Below are 20,066 nucleotides of genomic sequence, written 5' to 3'. Positions count from 1 at the left end.
TTAGCAGTGCTCCTCAGATGTGGTTGTGGCAAAAACATAAACCCCAGCCCATTTCAATCACCACGTGGCACACACAATCCTCCTGCTGCCCTTGATGTTTAGGAGATCAGAGTCCAACACTGGCAGTGCTGGGAGCCCATCCTGCTGGAGCCTGGCTCTTGGCTCAGCACCCAGCTGCTCCAATGCATGGACACAGCCTTGCATGTTTGGCAGTCTTGAGTTATTCAGCAGAGTGGAGCAAATGTTCCATGCTGAAGGCAGCAGAAGGATGTGCCTGGACATCTGCTAGCCCAGGAAACCCAGCTCCCCTCAGCCCAAAGAGCACAGCAGCCTTTCTGCAGCACAATGCAGAGCTGGCTGGGCTTCCTTCCTCTGGTGCTCATCCTGCTGCAGCACAAAAGCCAGGCTGGGGTACACAGCTCAGAGAGATGGTCTGATCCCTACCTTCCCTCAGGGAAGACACTCCCATCTAACACCCAAAAGGCCCTGTGGAGAAGGGACTGATGTCACCCCCACAGCAATTACAGTGCTGAGCCCTTCTGGGACTCCAGAGGTTCAAGGGAAGTGAACCAAACAGCCTGGAGATCATCAACAGGGCAGAGCCAGGAATTGCTGCAAAAGAAAGGAGGAAACTATTTAGCAAAGAATATAGAAAAGTTTATTGTGGCCAGAGCTACCAAAGAGCTCCATACATGATTTTTGGACTGATTCTGCATGGACAGAGTAAGAAAACACACAAGGTCTGCTCAGGGGCACCTGCTGAAGAGGAATTACCAATGCTTTCTGGTGGAGGGACAGCTGGCCTTGGCAAACCATGAGCCCAGCACTGCAGCAGGACAGTTTCTTTGGATGACAGTGGACATAAGGAGAAACAACAGGAAGGACTTTGTCTAACTGGGACCCACTGGTGAGCAGTGCCCTGGTCTCTGTGTACACCCAGTGCCATGTCTGCTGGTCCACACTCCCCTGCTTTCCCAAAGGGTCACACTGCCAGCAGGCACCTCTGGCCACAGCGGGCAGGGAAGCTGCAAGGACTGTGACCACAGAGCAGCCCTTCCTGCAAACTGAGACAAAATTACTTCAACAGCTACATCAGACTTCACTTTTTCTGCTCAACAGATTGTGTAATTTGATGAAGAGTCAAAGCTCCTCATCCCAATTCTTTCAGGAGACAAAAAACACAAGAGAAGAGTGGTAAGGCAGCCCTTTAAAACACTTCCAGGTCCTGCTCTCAGGCTAGTCTCTCCCACCAAGGCTGTGAGTCCAGCCTGCCTGTCCCGTGTTGACCGTGCCCAAAGAGCCTTTGACCCCAGATCCCCTGTCCTGCTCTGCCCCAGTTCCAAGGAATGCTTGCAGACTGAGCTAGACAAAGTGAGAACAGCTTAGCTTGACTCTCACAGCACTGTGCTTTGTCCTGTCCTTCCCTAATCTGCACCCACCATAGGCTGGAGAAAGGTCAGTTGTGCCTTCCATGCATCAAAACATTTTGGAAGGGTGATGAAGACTCCCCTGGCTTTCTTTTCTTTGCTGCTGCACCTGTTTGTTCACAGCACCAGCAGTGTGCTGTGCTGGGGATGTGCCTGGAAATATACATCCAGCCATGCCAGTGCTGCTGCTCAGGGCTGTGCCAAATCCTGACAGACATGCTGGTGGCAAGGCCCATGGAGATGTGTGTGCAGCTGCTGTCAGGGCTCTGAGATTAGCTGGCTGCTGGGCAGATCTGGGCTTGCTGAAAGCCTGGCCTCAGCACTGAGCCAGGAATCTGGAGCAGGGCATGCTGCCTGGGGAAGCCACCAGGGCAGGGAGAGCAGAGGTGCTGCAGGATGGCAGCCCAGACAGCTCTCTCAGCTCACCCAGCACAGGGTGCTGTGGCTCAAGGCACTGGCCATGTGCCCCTCTCTCTGCTGTGGGACCTTCCTGCACCATGCACACCCCAGGCTTGGCTGTGGACTAACACAGATCTGGCAGCCCAGGAATTGGAAAGTTTTGGGGACTGCTGTATCCCAAAACTTCTGATGACAGTGCTGCAGTGTGGGGCACCCCAGACTGCAGGGAAGGGGGAGCAGGTCAAACTATGCTGCCTTACAGAGAAGATGCTGGTGGTGGACTTGGCTTGAGGGTGCACAGTGGAAAGCGGTGTAGGGATGGGGCAATCCTGAGGTTACTCCCTGACCACCTGCTGAAGCCCCTGAGCATGATCCAATGACAGGGAGTAGGCAGATGGAAATCCAGCTTTCAGGGTGCAGGGAATGGCAGAGGTGCAGCCTTGTTCTTCCCCATACACTCTGCTGGGCACTTACTGCAGTACCAGCGTGCAGAGAGCCAAGAGGGGTTGGCCCTTCCCCAGGGAAAGGAACTGAGTTCTCATGAGCAACAAGTCTGCCTCAGGTTTGCCACCTTGCTGCCTCTTGCCTTTGGCTGAGGATGAGAAATGTCCTACTGCAGCCTGACAGCACGTGCACAGTGAGGAGTGAGTCCTGTAGGCCTCTACACAGCACTAATGCTGTTCCCAAAGGCCATGGCTTTGGAAGGATGATCCCTAGGCCGCTGTGGTGCTTGTCCTTATGTCCTTTGAGCATGGATCATGTGTGCCCACATGCTGCTTGCTGGTGCATTTTCTGTGGTCAGGCTCTGACGTGCTCTCACAGGGCTGGGGCTGAGGGACAAGAGGTTCTCCACTGCTCTTACTTACAAACACAGCAGGAATCTTAGAAAAAAGCTCCAGGTCTCGTTCCACATGTCTATCCTGCTGGCAGCTTCTCCTTTTGACCTTGTGCTCAGAATACAGATTCTTCTTCCTGACTCCTCTGGGATTGTCTGTGGACAAGGGACAATGTTGAGAGTTGCCTGAGTCATTCTTAGGAGGCCCTTGAAGGACTGGGCTCCCAGGGCGAATCTGAGCCACAGGAATCTCATCCATGGACTCAGCAGACTCTGAGTGATAGTCAGCTGGGGGTCCTGCTGCCTGGATGAGGCCCATGCTGCTGGGGGACACAGCAGCTCTCAGAGGAAAAGCTGGCACTAAGAGGTGAAGCCTGTGGGAAGGTGAGGCAGCAGCCGTGGCTGGGAACTCTGCAGCTGGAAATAAAGGGAGAAAAAACCTTAAGGAGAGAGAGATCTCTCAGCTCTACAAAGACATCAAGAAGCCCAGGAACTCTGCTATGGCTGATGCACTAGTGTTAAAGCAAATCATACATACATTTATGCAAGATTCATCAGAGAAGCTGACTGGTGCACTCTCACCTGACAGGGAATCTGGGAATGAGGGCTGAGGTGTAGCATGTGCTTTAGATCTACTGCCCATTGCTGAGGAAGAAGCTTTCTGCATTTTCTTTCTTCTTTTCTTCTGTTGCTGTGAAAGCAAGTGGCCCAAGAGAAGGGAAGTCACTTCACCAGCCCAAAGCAAGAAGACAATTTTTAAACTTGTTACCTCTTTTTAATTCTTCCTTCTTTGAACAACAAACACTAGGTATAACCAAAGTCCAAGAATATTTTACCATTAAAGACTGAGCTACTATGAAGCAGTAATAGAGAACAGGCATTTAATGAACACACCCCCTCATTATCTGCATACAGTGACTGTCTCTACTGTGTAGGTACCTTGAAGCTGCTGAATCATAGAGCTGGGGGCTGTACCAGACACTGTCACTTGCATTTGTAAAGTCAAACTAGAAGAGGGAACCAAAACTCACACAGCACAGGATGTCCCAAGAAAGGGAACAGTCCTTGTCCCAAATACAGTATAGATGAAAACTAATTTTTCTTACCATCTAGATGGCAAGACTGATTAATAAGCTTGGAGGAAAGAGAAAAAGCACCACCACCTGCCATCTGAGCAAGAGGAGAGAGCCTCTGGATGCAGATACATGCGTGTCAGGAGCCCAGTCCAAGACTTTGGAGATCTGTTTCATACACTCAAGCTCCATACCCACACACACCATCTTTCCCTGGGCAGGTGCCTTGTTTGAACACTTAAACTGTTGAATTTTGCTCTACAGAAACATGCTGAGCTTCTTACATCAACAAAGCAGTATAGTCAGAGTCACTGAGCAAGGCACTGGATTACAGCTGTGTTACAGCTGAGAGCTCATGAGGGGACTGTAGGACAGCTCTGAGCAGAGACAGGAGAACATCACCTGGATTTGGTGACTGCAGGGCACAGCCACAGCTGCAGACTCACAGTGAGGGGAGGCAGAGCCTGTGTGAGCAGGGTAAGCACAGCCTGCTCAGAGTGAGCATGCCTGGCTGGGCTGTCAGCAGCAGCTTGGGTGTGTGGCAAATCCTCCTTACCTGAGAAGAGGCCACAGAGTGAAGAGATGGGGACTCAGGGGATGAGCTCTGCATGGGGTCACCTTCTTGGTTATGGACATAGAGCTTTGGAAAGCTAAAAACACAGCAGACACACAAGGTGATTCCCTAAGGCAGGATTTAATGCCCTCTTTGCCTGCATGCACAGACCAGGTTGATCACAGCCCCCCCTGCCTTACACAGCATTCCCAGCAAAACTGCAGGGGAACTTTTCCTGCACAATTGTGCAAAATAAGAATGAAATCCCCAGGGACACAAGTTAACAGGAAAGGACTAATTAAGAGACAAGGATCCTGTTTTCTCATGAGTGCTTGCCTGTTTTATAAACTGTTGTGATTCATTTCTCCACAACCTGAAATCATGGAACTATAATGAGCTCAATAGAGGACTTACAGGACAAATCAGCCAGCCTTAAAGTAATTTTAATATAAAACATTTAATAGAAACCAGTTTTCTATAAAATATTTAATATCAAACAGCCTAAATAGAGTATTCTAGTAATGATATTTTCCCAGAAGAGGGAAGGCAAGTATTCCTGCAGGTATCTACCCTCCTGAAACTCAAAGTTTTCACCACACCTTGCTCAAAACACTGGTGCTCCCTATCCTTCTAAGAACTTTTGTCTTAGGGCCCACTAGTGATCTTGACAGCAATTTCCCATTCACCACACATGGTGCTGGGAGAATCTTATCCTTGACTTTTCTCACCTTTTTCCTGAAGTTAATGTTGAGAATTCCTCTACTTGAATTCCAGGGTCTGTATAGCCAGGACTACCTGACAATAAGTCTGCTTCCTGGAAAAACAAAACAAACAACATTTTCAGACTAATACAAACACAGAGGGGAGAAGAGGGATTTTCATTACAGATGTACTCTTTCTCATTATGCCAGACATCTTTTGTCAGGCAGCACAGCAGGAAACTGCTGCTTAAGAAGATGGAAAACCCAAGACTGGCACAATTAGAAGTCCTTGATTCATTTGTTTAGTCCAGCCAGTGTTTCATGTGACTCAAAACCAAATCACACTTATAGAGATCAGCTTAGTCATTTCTTGGGAGCACATTCAAAATACCACTTAAAGCTTCCATTAGTTACACAGTTCAATCTGAGGAGCTCTGCAGTGAATGCAAAAAATGTCTTTAAAATGCAAAATAGAGATGAGGAGAATGGAAGCATGAAATATACAGGGAAAACATAAAGTATTTTCTATTTCTTGTGTGACCCTATATGGGTAAGACCTGTTGATTTTTAAAAATTAGTGTGATATATTGTTTATTTGCTTCAGATATGGATGAGTTCAGAGTAATGACAGCTGAACTTGAAAACTGCATATTTTCAGAAACATTATAAGTGTACTAAATCCAAGTGCTGCACTACAGGAAAGGACCCCAGTTCTCCCTCAAAAGCATCCAGTTAGGATGGTCAGAGTACCAAGGGATGAAGAGTATGAAGCCCTGCTATCAGAAAAGGATAAACCATGGTCAGAAGGACCTGGACACCACTTCTCAGCTCCTTTTAAACTTGAATAATCATCAAGAGAACTTCTTCATAAGTGTTTCACTGTGCAATGACTATAAAGATATTTTAAAGTAACTTTTAGGTTAAGATGGAAGGATTTAAAATGTGATAGGCATTAGCTTCAAAAATAGCTAAAACAAGCTCATGAAGACCTTTTTTTCTGAAGAGCCTGATCAGCAAACTTGAGATAATGAAGTCAAAGTTGGCCATGCCACAAATGAGTTCCTGAGAGATCCAGGGCCTCTGCACTTGAACACATTCATAAACAATCAACAAAAGAGCAGAGCAGTGAGAAGCCTGGTGATGACACTCCCTGATGTAAGGCATTAAAAATGAAAGCCAGCCGCAAAGAGCTGCGGAAGATCTTTACAATATTGAATTACAGTGGCACAAAAAATCAATATTGCTAGAGGTAAAGATGGAAAGTGAAGCACGTGGGAAAAGCCATTTAAACTTTATATACAAAGCAATGGTCTATGAACTAGAAAAGAATCCATGGAGCTGCACATTCAGTTGCAGCCAAGAAATCATTTCAGATTTTAGGAATAAAAAGGAAATTCAAATAAAAAGAGAAAAAAAATTCAGTTGTTTTATAGGTGGTAACATAACAACTGAAGGGAATCAGTTTAGAAATCAAAACCATGTCTTTCTGATTTAAAAATTTATCCAAGTGCAAGACTAATAATCTGCAGAAATTTACTACATGTATTTCAATTGGAACTTGTAACTCAAGTCACATCATCACTCATCACCAACTGAACACAAAGTGTGCACAAATGTCTCCTCAAAGCTCCTTGGGACATTTACAATCAGGATTTACATTCAGGCCTCAGCACCTGAGTCACAAGGGAAGGACATCAGACACAGCCTCGTGTCACTGAGTGCACAGGCAGCAGATGCAGGTCTTTTCAGAGAGAAGCAGGTCATGGCTGAAATGAGCTGCAGCAGGAGACATCCCACTGCAGAATAACTGAAAACAATCAGGACTCAATGTCCACAGCACATAAACAGGACTGCAGGACTGGCATTTCAAGGGAGCTTAACAAATGATTCATCTTGAGAATAACATGGACAATTTCTTTCCAAGCAGGGAATGAAAGAGCCTTTTAAAATCCATTTTGTTCATTTCAGCCTTCTATAAATAATGTAGAACCAAAGCAGCCACATAAATGAAAGTAAAGCATTAGAGCTGACTATGAAAACAAATGAGACTCAATCAGTAGAAAATACAATGTTCTCTCAGAGTGTGACACAAGCTGCAGCCACAGCAGAGTCCAAGCCTCCCTCTGCTCCCAGGCATTCAGCAGGAGAGTCAGAATCCTTCCACTGCAGCATCAAGACAAGCCACCCTTTGCAGCTGGGTTGTCAGGATTCAGCTGCTGCTCCTGCTGAAAGCAGACTGCTGGGCTGACACACTGCCCAAGTTCTGTCCCTGTGCAAATCCTGGCCACGTTCACCAGCTGCCAGCTGGGACCAAGGTCCATGGTTTACAAGCCCAGGATGGATTCAGCTCCCTTGCCCACTGCAGCTGCCCTTATCAACCACTTCAGTGTCAGGAAGAGCCCTGAAGTGCTGTCTGCCTGGAGAGAAAGCAGAACTGAACAGGAAAAAAGAGTTCTTGTCCCAAGGAAGGTGAGTCTGTTGCAAGTGTTGAGGCTGAGAGTGAAGACTAAGTTTGTGTTACATTGACATTGGAAGAAAGCAACAATTCTGAAAGTGTAAGGGAAGCTGAGTAAAATCTGTGTTTAGTATTTAAAATCAAACCCCACCAACCTGAATCAGTTTCCAAAGCAAGTTCAAAGCTTTAGGAATGTGAGAAGAATCACATCCCAGCTGGCCTCATATGAAAGCCTGCTTCCTGGCATGAATGCAATTATGCATTAAAGCATAGGGTTTGGTTTAGTTTATATTTCTTTGGACTGAAAATGACTACAGAAAAAATGGTTACTTGCACATCCTGCTTTAGGTATGGTAATAGAAGCAAAGGCTCAGTGTGCCCAACTGTTCTGCATTTTTTGTGAAATCTGAATCCCTTAAATGTGCAAAATTAGGGCTCTTATTTTGTAGATCCTACAAGTACATAAGAATCCTTTACCCTGAACAAGAATCTTTTAACCTGAACGTGGCTGAAGACTTAACCACAGATCAACATGGAAAACTGAAGCCAAAACCAACACCCAAGCTTGAATAAGGCTCAAAAACAAGCATTAAAGGGGAAATGCATGTTTCTTCTTAATCCCTAAAATGAATGAACAGTTCAGACAAAAGTGGGAAGAGGATAATTTCCATTTTATGCTTACAACATGTTGGATCAATTACAAAGGGTTGCAGTGTTCAAGCTAAAGAAGGCTGTATTCAACACAGCTTACAAAAGGCAAGTCACTTGGTGTCCTCCTACTCCAATCTATTTGTTTGTGTTTATCTCTGGTTGCTATGTAAGAAACAAGGAAAATCTAGTGGGTTAACATTTTTTCTCAACAATGTTACTGGGCATCATCCAGTCTTTCTTGTTCCCCAAGGTCCTAACTGCAGTCCTGAAACATCAAACTCCTTTTCACCCTGCTCCTTCCAGGCTTGCTGCTTCAAATGAACTATATTCACACGTATCTAGATAACAACCAGTGCAGACAGGAGAACAACACAGAACAGGAGAATGCCAACATCCCAAAAGTGCACACACACATAAACTGCACCCCTGTTCAAATATATTTTCAGTATCAACTAAAATTCAGTAACTAGATTATTAGAGCTAATGCTTTATTATTGTTTTAATTTTCATAGTAAGCAAAGCTCTGTGAAACAAAGTGCCAAATATTTTTGTTGTTATGGAAACCTCTGTTTAAACTGAAAGTTTAACTTTTCCAAAACAGTAAAAAATATATATGGAAAGCTAGGGACTTCATATTATAGAAAACTGAATGAGCTCACTTTCCTCTTTGCTTTGATAGGAAGAACTATGGATGAATCCAGAGACATCCCAGTATCTCTACAGAGAATATGTGGATGAAGTTTGTATTTAACTAATTTCTATGAAATACAAAACTGTTTGTATAGTAGATAACATACTTGCATAAAATGAAAAGCTACACATGACTGAGAATCACAGAATAATTTAGACTAGGGAGAATTTCTGGAAATTTCTAGTTCAAGTCCCTGCTGGAGTCAGTATAGAATGTGTCCAGTCAAAAATTGAGTTAATCCAGTAATTAATTTTGCCTTGTAGCAAAATAAAATACACTGAACTCTCAATTCAGATCCTGATATATCTGCCTCTGCAGAGTCTGGCAGAATTTAAGAGCTTGTAGAACTCTTTTTACAGAAATATAGATCAACATCATGGTAAATAACAACGACCCTTATCATTATACAGACTCGTTTCAAAGAAAAGCAGATATCTGGGTAATTTCTGAAAAACTGGTGTCCTTTTCATTTTCAGATGGTTAAATTACTGGTATTAGCTTCTCAGTGATTAGCCCCAGTTTCCCCAGCCCTAGAGCCTGTCTCATTTGAAGTCATGACACAAGCCCCCAAGATGTGCAGTGCCACCCAAACAGATGGTCCTGTCCTTTTCAGGGAAAGGATTCTTCCCACTCTTCAGTCACCCTCCTTTGTGCTGAGCCAGGCATTTATGTGATGCTTGATGAACCAAATGGGAGGGAGCTGGGCCAGTTCAACTGTTTTTTTAATAAAGTTTATTGTTACTCAGATTAGTTTCCCCACCCTGTCCTAATGAACAGCTGTGCTGGCAGAAGAGATGAGACAGTGCAGGGCCCAAAACAAGTGGTGGAGCAAGAGAGTGGGTGGGATTGATTCCTTTGAAAGCAGTACTTGCTTATACCTAAAGTGCTCATGGAATTACAGGCTTTACACTCTTTCACATCCTCCTCAACTCCATCAAAGTACCAAGTCTTATCTCTAGCAACTGCCTTTAAAATCTGGAGCACAAGAAAGCGAAGCAAAGTTTACACAGCAAACAAACAAGGCTGTTTTTGGGCAATGGACTGAAAGTAGGATGAGTACCTGACTGGGTCTCACTTGGGAGGAACAAGACTCCTGTTTCTTGTCCACCTTGTCTGGCTGCTGCTGGGGACGCTGCTGCAGGATGTACTCATACGTAGTCAGCTTGTGCCACACTGAAAGGGAAGAGAGAGACCTGTCAGCACAGGAAAGGCCCCTCCCTGACTGCACTTACACAAACAGCCTGGATAACTATACCATCAAACAGTAACTATAAACATGAAGAAACTGGTAATCCAAGCCAAAAGTAGCTGTGCACTGTACATCCTACTATATCCTTTACTGTCACCATCACAATGCTTTCTTATAGTCTTGCTATTCTAAAGTGTCCTAGAATGGTACAGCCTTCTGTACTGTAGTAAATTGTTCAGTTCATTTCAGGGAAAATCCATTATTCTTGTCTAAGAGGTTGAAGATCTGCACTGTACAAACAGCTCAGTGAGCAATCAGAAGGTACTGCAGAAGGTGGTGCTAAATGGAGAGAAGAAATTGAGCAGGTTAGTGTGTCCTGTAGTGATTGAGACACTTAATGTGCAAACCAGTGAGCATCAAGTGCACAGCTTGTCTCATGCCAAACAGATATGCCCAGAGTTCACATGTCCCTGACTGTATGAGCTCTCCAGGTCCCCACGCAAACACATCTCCTTCCATGAATGACCAAAAGCATGTGACATTTCTGAGCAACTTGGTTTCTTCATGAGACCCAAAAGAGTCCAAAATGTAGACATTCTTCCCATAATGACCTTAAGTATTTTTAGAGAATAAACCCAGAAACGGATGCTGAAGGGTTTTAGTGCACAGCCTGGTGGTTATTCCTCCTTTTCTACAGAAGAACAGCAGTTAAAGCAGATGCCTAGGATCATCTGGACTGAAATCCTCCCTCTGCCTGAAGACACTTAGATCACTGACATCTTACCTCTCAAAACCATGACCTTCAAAGAAAAGTGGGGGAGAATCACTTTATGAAGAAATCAAAATCACCTTATGAAGGAATCACAATCACCTTATGAAGAAATAAAAAATCAGGATCCATTTGGCCAAGAAGAGAGAACACAGAGATGAATGTGAGTCTGTAGCCAAGTGATTACTTAACAGGAACAGTGCAGGGTGCTGGCAAGTGCTCCTAGAATGGCACCCTTTGCTTTCTTGGAAAAACAGAATGTTGCTTCATAAGCAAAGGCCTATTAACCATTTAAAATTTGGATTTTGTTGATGTCTGAATACTTACAGTGTAACTTTTAAAATATTTTAATAGAGCTATTTAGTTTAAATACTGCATTTTTTTGGCCAGATAACACTGTAGCACATAACATGCAAAATATAATCAGTCTGTGAATAACCCTATATGCTTTCCTATATTTGCTATATTTTTTCTTTTTTTTTTCTACTATCAGCTTCTTGGTATTGAAGGAAAAAAAATCCTCCCTCTAAGCTTCTGAAGTGTCATGCTTCACCAAATGCCTCCAGAACTGAGTCTGAATCAAGACTAGTGATTTTGAATACATGGATCTACTATTTTGAGAATAACCTACTTTCTTTGAGTGATCATAGTGAGTAATTAAAATCTGGAGAGTAACTCTGAGATTTTCACTGTGCTTGTAACAAAACTAGATTCTAAATTTTAATAGCCATACCTGATTTAGGCCATTTTGGAATGGGAAGTCTAAGGGCAGTACCACTCACAGAAGTGCTATTTAATTTCTGTAATTTAATTACTGAAAAACAAAAATGTGTATGAAGAAATACTGACCAACAGTATTTACACTGGAATTGGTAAAGCCTGTTTCTAGTCTCAGAAGAGGGAAAATAGCTCATTACAACACTGTCTCCCTTAAAACATTCAGAGGACACTATTGACAATGACAGGTATAACATAAGAGGAGTTTAAGTTCAGACATACTTTGTCTCCCTGAAAGCCAGTAGTAAGTGCAAATGCAGCACACAACAAAGGCTTCAGTGTGGTGACACCCTTCCTTTAAAGCAGAGCTTACACACTACATTCTGCACAGCTTGGAACAGTTTCATTAGGGCAGCAGATTATAATGTAACAAAACATTAAAAACATCAGCAATAATTCTGTTTCCACATAAGATAAAGATTTAAAATTGGGTCAAAAGTAGAAGTTAATTTAGCTCGAAATTTATTCTGAAAGAGGAAAAATAATCACCCTCAGGCAAAAGCAACAAAATTTCCCCCAAGCCCAGAGCACAACTAGTGGTACAGACAGAGGTTTCTGTCTGACAGATAAAGCAAATCATTATCTCAGGCAGGCAGCACCCTCTTGTGGAAGCTGCACACAAAGACAGGATAAATACCACTCAGGACTAAACAGAATAAGCCCTTTTCATTCAGGAGAAACCTTCCTGGAGCTTTGTTAAACTTTTTGCCTTTAAAAAGTGCTAGATCAACCTTTCAAATCTCCAGGCAGTGCCATTAACCCAGAAAAGCCAAGTGTCAGTTCTGCCCAGGAAGTGAAATTGCAGCGTGCCCAAATTTCAGTCAAGCTCACAGAGACTGTAGAGGAAAATGATGCTCAGTGTCCTCACTGAGTGCACTGTCCATGCCAGCTGGGAACACTCACCTATCAAACACCACACTTCAGCAGTGCAACTGTTTTGCTTCTGGAGCCATGCTGGTTTGTGCTGACCTAGTTTGTGTTGGCATCTGCAGGTCTGTTAACTGAGAACCTGAAAATCCATCCAAGGATCCTCTGTAACTGCTGTCCTCACTTCTCTTCCACCACATCCCTTCTTTCCTACTTCTGGCACCACTAACCACTGCAAATATCAGATCTTTCCCTATCATGACTTTCATCAGCAGCCAAAAACCATTGGCTTCATTTTAGACGACGGCTGAAAAAATGTTTTTGATGCCCATCTCTACATAAACAAACATAAATATCCTTTCTTGACAGAGCAACAAGCAGTAGATCTAAAGAGAAGCCTTTCTGAAAGCCTCTTCCTCTGAATTCCACAAATCTTGTATCAATATGGTTCAATTTCCATAAAGGGAGCTTTACCCGGATGGCAGTGCTCCAATCAGAAATTCAGCTCTGTACATCCACATTTCTCTGAGGTAAGGGGAAAAAACAGGCTCCTTCACACAACAGAAGTACTGAGGAGCATAGTGAGGAGACTCACAAAGGCCATATGTGGAGTTAATCTGAATCTACCATTGCTGGCACCAAGCTGGGATTGGCCTGTTCATCCCACTTGGCCTCTCCAGTACCCTATCATGTGTTTTCAGTTTTAGGATAACATAGCTTAAACATGGCTGCAAAGGCCCAACACAAGCCCCACATTACACAAGCAGTGATAAGCCTAGCTGGTACCGGGGGGAATTCAGAAATATAATGTTAAATCCCAATTTTGCACAATGGGTGCATATTAGTGACACGGGTGAACACACAGTGAATGCAGGATGAGTAGAAGGTAAGCAAAAATGAAATTAAAAACAAAACACCTACAGAGATAGATGTGAAAGGTCAGGAGGTGGCCCAGCAGGATCATGGTCACTAAGCTCAGAAGAATAAAAATCCCAGCTGTCACCAGAATGGCAGGTGCCCGAGTCTCAACAGGAGATGCAGGAAGAAACACAAACCAGCGGTCCATGTGGTTCCTCAAAGCTGTAAAACAAAGAGAGTTGGAGGTAAGTAAATTGTCCAGGTATGAATTATCTCTAAATAAACTTTACAGCTGGAAATCCTGTTAACTCAAAAGTAGCTGCAGACCCACTGTGCACTGGAAGCCCAAGAAATCCAGTGTCTGCAGAGCTTTTAGGAAGAGCAATTAGCTCTGTAAGGAAAGACATTCCATCCAGCTGAGCAGAGATACTCCAACAGAAACATAAAATGGTAGCAGTAAGGAATGGAGTTCCTCCTCAGTGGAAGAGCTGACAGAGTCCAAACCCCCATGAAGACAAGCTGGCTGATCCCCAGGATGCCCATGTGAAGCACTGCAGTACCATCGAAGTGCTGGTCGGAGCGAAGCACCGCGGGGTCGACGAAGAACTCCACAAAGACGTAGAAAGCCACGAGCAGCAGAAGCCCCAGGCCCAGAATGGCAGACAGCACACTATTCAAAAAGAGCCTGCCAGGACAGGGAGAGGTCTCAGTGGCTTCAATAACATCACACACACACAAATCAATATCCCAGCCTCTAATAAAGATAGAGATAGAGACAGCTATCTCAAATTACTGTCATGTTTTCTTACACTTATGATAGATACTGGTGAACAGCTGTACTTATTATTTGCTACTCTGAGGGACTAAACTGTGACCCTTTAGTGCAACCATGGTTACAAAACAGTCAAGTATATCTAGGACAGACAAAGAGCTCCCTTGCACAAAATCTGAAGTGTAGTGTGTGTCAAAGGCAAATCCCTTCCCGATCTGCTTCACCAGCCATCAGTGTAACATGGCACCCAGCAACAACACCACTTTGCTTTCCACGGAGTTTAAGTGCAGGAAAGTAAATTGAGAAGCACCAGTGGCAGTCTCCTTATTCTTATCTCAAACCTGGCATGGATTAGAGGTCCCTAGAAGCTGCTGTGACTCCTGCCAACTGGCAAGCCTTGTAGGGAAAGCACACGATCTGGATGCAGGTTGTTTCAAACTGGAACAGCACCATCATGGTTTCTTTCCTACTCCAGCTTTCAGAAGCACTAAGGACACTCAATTAACATCCTGTAAGCATTTCCTAATACCAAATAGTAATTCTATGTTCTCTGGTTTTACTTACAGATGTTCAGCTACAATATTCTAAGTTTAGAAACTTTATCCCTGGTTATTTGAATGTCATGATTATGCTTGTATTTTCCATCTAGTTTTCTCATTACAGATTCTATTCAGCCAGGGGATAAAAGAAAAGTGGTTCTGCATGGCTAAGTACAGACTGAACTGAGATACAGGAGAACTCTGGAAAGAGAAGAAGCCACATTATTGATGCAGTGTTGTGCTTCTGCCACAATGCCAAGCTCTTACCAGTAATTCCTCTCTCCCACACAGTTGTTGAGCCATTTGCAGTGATGATCAAAGCCACACACACACTTGTTGCAAGTTCCACAGTGCTTTGACTTGGCACTCCTGCCAAAGAAAGGATGGCATTTGCATGGCAGCACCAGCTCATTACTATGACTTTTCAGTAACTCAGACACAGGGAGATACAGCAGCAGAGACCCTGGTTATAGCAAGTAAACCTTCTGCATCAGGAGTACTTCATCTCCCAAACTTATCTATCACTGCTGGACCACAATCCCAAAATTCGCCTTTCAATGCACTGCATGATTTTTAATTTGGATATTATTGAATTCTCATTTGAATCCCTTCAGCAATACTACAGAGCTTGATCTTAATGCCTGCCCTCCAAGCATTTCCTGCAACTGGCCAGCATCCAGACAGAGACAAGCACACACAAACACACACACACTACTTCCACACTGATAGGTACAACACCAACACTCAGGGAACATGGCACACTACAGCCTTCTCCATAGAACGTGAGCAATGAAATAAAACACAGAAGGATTTGAGCAATGAAATAAAACACAGAACCCTGTGCACATTTGACAGAAGGCCCCTACCCAGCTACCTGACCACCACCACAGGATGAAGCTCAACTTGCACTGTAGCAGTTCAGGGGCTCGATTTCAAATGCTACAGTCTGACATTAAGGACTAATGGTGAAATGCAATGGTGAAGAGGACAGAGCAGGAGAAAGAAGAGATACTTACACATCCACATCACAGACATGGCAGTGGTGGTTCTCAATGACATGTGCGTGCTGGTTACGGTTGAAGGTGGCCAGAGGCCCCAGATAGTTTTTTTCTCGCACGTTTGCATCCGCAGGATCAATGGAAACTGCAGTAAGATGAACAACTAAATGGTAGATAAAACACACTCCTGGACACTGAAGCACACAGTTAAGGATTTAACATGTCTTTTAATCCTTAGTACATAAACCCCACACAGATGAAAAATTTATGGCATAGAATTAGAAATTGCTATATAAATGATTGCAGCACATTAATCTGAGCTTTACTGATAGAGACATTTGCCTTGTAATAAATATCCCTGGAAAAAGATAACTAATCTACAGGAACATCCCTCCTCATTATGTACTACTCTGCCTTGCAGAAGTGCCCTTCCTAGCACAGTGTCTTCAAAAGTTACCTGCACTTACCAGAATCTGAGCCCAAGTACAGGCTGCTGACATAGGTCCAAGTTTCTTAGTCCATACAGACTCCTTGGAAAGGCTGTGCACATGCCCTTTCACTGCACCAGACTTTCAAGGAAAGAAAGGTCACATCAAGGAAGTAGTATTGATTACCTTGCTTTCCTTTTCCTCAGAATCCCAAGGAAGAGGAGCACACCTTTAAAGCAGGCTCCTACAAAGGATCCAGGGTTTGTCATTGTTTCTATACACCCAGATGTGCACATCATTGGTCATACTAAGACCTACAGAAAATAGATCAGTGAAGTAAGTTAAAAAGGAGGCCTCTGAGAGGTTCAGCTCACTGGGGCTCTGATGGCTGGTGAAGCAGATTGGGAAGGGGTTTGCCTTTGACACAAAAGAGACATTAGTGCTTTGTTAATTGGAAGTAGAACTTGAGGAAATACTAATCTGTTGAATTAAGAGTAACTTTAGATTGCATTATTAAGGCATTTAGTAGACAAATTCACAGGGTTTGAACTGTGATAATATCAAGGATTTGAGCAAGCTAAGTAGATATAAGACCATTGAGCTAATTATATTAATGTCTAAATCATGCAGGTGTAAAAATGATAACAATAATAAGCAAAATCACCCCAAACATATCAAAGACCTAGAGGCATCTGTGTCAGATGTATAAATGATGCAAGGGCACACCCCATCCCTTCAGAACAAGGTCTGGTCTTGAGGAAGTTCCTTCCCTGGGCACAGGTGATGGTGCAGGTGGCACTGGGAGCACTGGGATTGCTCCCCAGCTGCTGAACAAGCCAAGTGTCCTCAGCTGCTTCTCCTCTAGACCCTTCACTATCTCTGTTAGATGTGTACTGCTCAAAAACTGCTGCTCTACCTTCCCTAGTAACTAGAACTCTCCTCTGAGGTTCACAGCTCACCACCTTGTGTGTGGCTCCCAGATTTCCTGCTGAACACAGGGAGTGCCCAGGGAGGACACCCACTGTGAGCCACCACAAGCACCCCAGGGTGCCACCACGAGCACGCCAAGCTGCCTTTCATGACTCACCCAGCCAGCACAGACGGGTGGGGCTGCCTTCACCACCAGGGTGCTTCAGGAGGGGCTTTTTTGTATGACTTCCCTCCAACCCTGCAGCACACTGGTAGGAGAATAATGTAAAGCAAAGGAGACACACAGGCAGAAGCAGGCAGCAGAAGAGCACTGGAGGCAAAGGCAGTAACATAACAGAGAATGGTGAAGCAGAAATCAGTGACCTAAAGTGAGGATCTCAAAGCAACTGGTTTTACACAGTCAGGAGATGACCAAGACGATGGTGACAGTCCAGAGAAGCATTCTGGCTCAGGTGCTTGTCTCCTGTGCTTTCTGTGCTAGCTGACAAGTGCTCTGTGCTAACAACCCCAGGCCAGTCTGTCCAGCCCTGCTCTCCTCCCCATGCAAGGATACGATGTAGCCAGCGGGCAGCCAGTGGCGGGGCAGCAGGGGAACCAGGATCCCAAAGCCAACCAGGGCAAAGAACAGGAACAGCAGCCAGGCAATGACCTGGAACAGGTGCAGGGGCCAGCTCCAGCCATTTCTTCGTGCACGCTGGGCCTTCACCTCAGCGACAGCTTCGCCCAGATCCTCTGGAGCTATCTTATTATGGGGTTTATTGCAGATATTCATCTACAGAAATCAAAAAGGGAAAACAATGTGAAACAAAAGTACTGTGGCTGAGCCCTGGTGCTGCAGAGATGCTCCAAGGCAGACAAAAATGATGACACACGTGAAGAGGAACAGCTCTGAGCTCAGAAGCAACTTCTCCTTTTTTATGGTGGATTATTAGATGCTGCTTTTCACTTGCCACAGGGCCAGGAGAGTTTCTAACAACAGGGAGTTGGGCTGCTCTGCTTCACAGAAAACTTGAGATAGCAAGGAGAGCAAACCAGGCAGGAGATCAGGGGCAGCATCCCAAAACCAGCACAGAGGAGCTCTGCTGGACCTGAGCTGGCTCAAGGTACTCTGCACCACTGCCACCCTTCCCTAGTAACTAAAGAGGATGTGGCATGAACATCTAACATGACAAACAACTTCAATTAGTCTGATTAACGTGCACAGGAGAGTGATGAAAGAAAAGGAGCAGGTCTCTGGCTCTCTTGTGGTATTTTTGATAATGGTTCCAGCGCCAGAACAATTCCACAGGGCTAGAAGAGAGAAAGCAGGGCAACTGCTGAAAGGGTGAACAGGACAATTCCAACCTTGGTATGCCAACAGCCCTTCAGTCCCCAGTGAAGGGCTGGAAATGTCTTTTGGAGCCAGCTGGTAGAGGAGTGGGTAAGAATAGCAGAGAATATAATTTATATTCATCAGCACAGTCTTATCAACACGTAGGCTGGAATAAAAAATTCCTAATTTCACCCTTTGAAGTAATTAGCAGTATCTGCCTGCCTTCACCATTTAAGTTGCTACATGGCAACTGGCTCACCGCTGATGAGAAATCATTATCAATCATGTCTTCCTTTTCTCATTAGGCTCTAGAAAACTTGCTCGTGCATCACTTTGAGCTACCTGTTACAAAACCCACAGCGGGTACACCCGGCATGCCTTTATACCCAGCTCCAGAAAACACTGAATATAAAAACCAGCATGAAGTCACCATCAGGGTACACACAGAGAGAGGCACCGGGACGCAAGGGCAAGAAGCACCAGGAGCCGGGCTGGGTCAGCGGTTTCCCGGACAGCCGCTCTGTTGAGAGCCGCGTAGACCCCTCCCGCACTCCACCACCTCCCAGCCCTCACCTTCTTCCCGCAGAAGCGGCTGACAGCGGCCCCGGCCGCGCCTCATGCCCGGGCAGGGCGCGGGGCCCCGGCTGAGGCCTGCACGGCGGCTCCCGGCGCCCCCGCGGGCCGCTGCGCCCGTCGCCATGGCAACGGCTACGGCGGCGCGCAGGGGACAAAACGCGCCGGGCGCGATCGTTCCGCGGGGGCGCGGGAGGAAGGAGCGAGGCTTCGTCCTACATCAGCCCCGGGAAAACCCTGCCCACGCCACTCCCCAGCCTTCCAAGGGGTGACATTCCATAGAGACGGGGCCCAGTGAGCCAGCGGTGGAGGCTGGATAGGAGCTAAAGGCATCCCACTCCCGGAAAATTCCATTCCCCATTATATCGACCAGTCTTTATGGCGTGAAAATGTAGTATTTTTGTTAAAATATGCATATTCAGATTTACACTGTGTCATAATGAGGTTGCAGAGTTTTATTGGGGAGTTTGGAAATTTACTGGAGGATTTGCAGTGGTTTGTGCTTAAGTAAAACAAAGTAAAGTACATGGAACTAAGGATTTCTTTATCAGTGAAGGATAAAGGATATCCCTGGGCAACCAGGATAACATAGAATTTGATGGATTTGAAACCCTCCTAGCATCACCTGGCATCAGTAATTCCAGCAAGATGGATTCCAGGGATACCTGAATCATGGATGGTGGATTATCCTGAGTTAGAAGGGATTCACAAGGAACATCAAGTCCAAATCCTTACCCTGCCCAGGACTATCCCAAAAATCACACCACGTGTCTGAGAGCATTGTCCAAATGCTTCCTGAAGTCTGGCAGGTTTGGTGCTGCAAACATTTCATTTCAGTGCATCCCCAGACAAGCAGCAAGAACACTGGGAAAACAGAATCATAGAAGCAGTAAGGCTGGAAAAGATCTCTGAAGATCATTGAGCTCAACCGCTAACCCAGCACTGCCGTGTTCACCACTAAACCTTGGCCCCAGGTACCACATCCACACACCTTATGAGCACTTGCAGGGATGATGATTTCACCCCTGCCTGGGCAGCCTGTCTCTGCACCTGGCCACCTTTTCCATGAAGAAAATTTCGCTAAAATCCAATTTAAACCTCTACTGGCACAACTTGAGGCTATTTCCTCTTGTCCTGTCATTTGTTACCTGGGAGAAGAGCTGATCCCCCTGGCTCACCCTGCTGTGAGGGAGATGTTGAGTGACAAGGTCCCCTCTGAGCCTCCTTTTCTCCAGGCTGAGCCCTCCAGCTCCCTCATGAGCTCCTCAC

At 45.1% G+C, this 20,066-nt stretch overlaps 1 protein-coding gene across 11 annotated transcripts; it reads right to left on the bottom strand.

The window, feature by feature from the left end:
• Positions 1 to 635: 635 nt before the first annotated feature.
• ZDHHC1 (zinc finger DHHC-type containing 1) lies at positions 636 to 19,641 on the bottom strand. Of its 11 annotated transcripts, none has more exons than XM_064386497.1 (11): positions 19,533 to 19,641; positions 17,466 to 17,684; positions 15,573 to 15,748; positions 14,824 to 14,925; positions 13,806 to 13,930; positions 13,309 to 13,467; positions 9,846 to 9,958; positions 5,016 to 5,101; positions 4,291 to 4,384; positions 3,244 to 3,352; positions 636 to 3,078 (listed from the first exon to the last, which is right to left on the bottom strand). In XM_064386497.1, exons 2-11 carry the CDS (start codon positions 17,682 to 17,684, stop codon positions 2,540 to 2,542), a joined length of 1,722 nt encoding a protein of 573 aa, XP_064242567.1. In that variant the 5' UTR covers positions 19,533 to 19,641; the 3' UTR covers positions 636 to 2,539. The 11 variants fall into 11 exon arrangements, with proteins under 11 accessions (XP_064242567.1, XP_064242571.1, XP_064242572.1 ...); XM_064386501.1 differs by lacking the exon at positions 19,533 to 19,641 and adding an exon at positions 18,798 to 18,951 and having other exon boundaries at positions 636 to 2,817; positions 4,291 to 4,416; XM_064386502.1 differs by lacking the exon at positions 19,533 to 19,641 and adding an exon at positions 18,798 to 18,951 and having other exon boundaries at positions 636 to 2,817; positions 3,244 to 3,354; positions 4,296 to 4,416.
• Positions 19,642 to 20,066: the final 425 nt, after the last annotated feature.

This window comes from Passer domesticus, chromosome 12 (genome assembly GCF_036417665.1).
Source record: "Passer domesticus isolate bPasDom1 chromosome 12, bPasDom1.hap1, whole genome shotgun sequence".
In the NCBI taxonomy this organism is placed as follows: Eukaryota; Metazoa; Chordata; class Aves; order Passeriformes; family Passeridae; genus Passer; species Passer domesticus.
The sequence above is the reverse complement of the archived record's forward strand: the minus strand, read 5'-3'. Positions and strand labels throughout refer to the sequence as shown.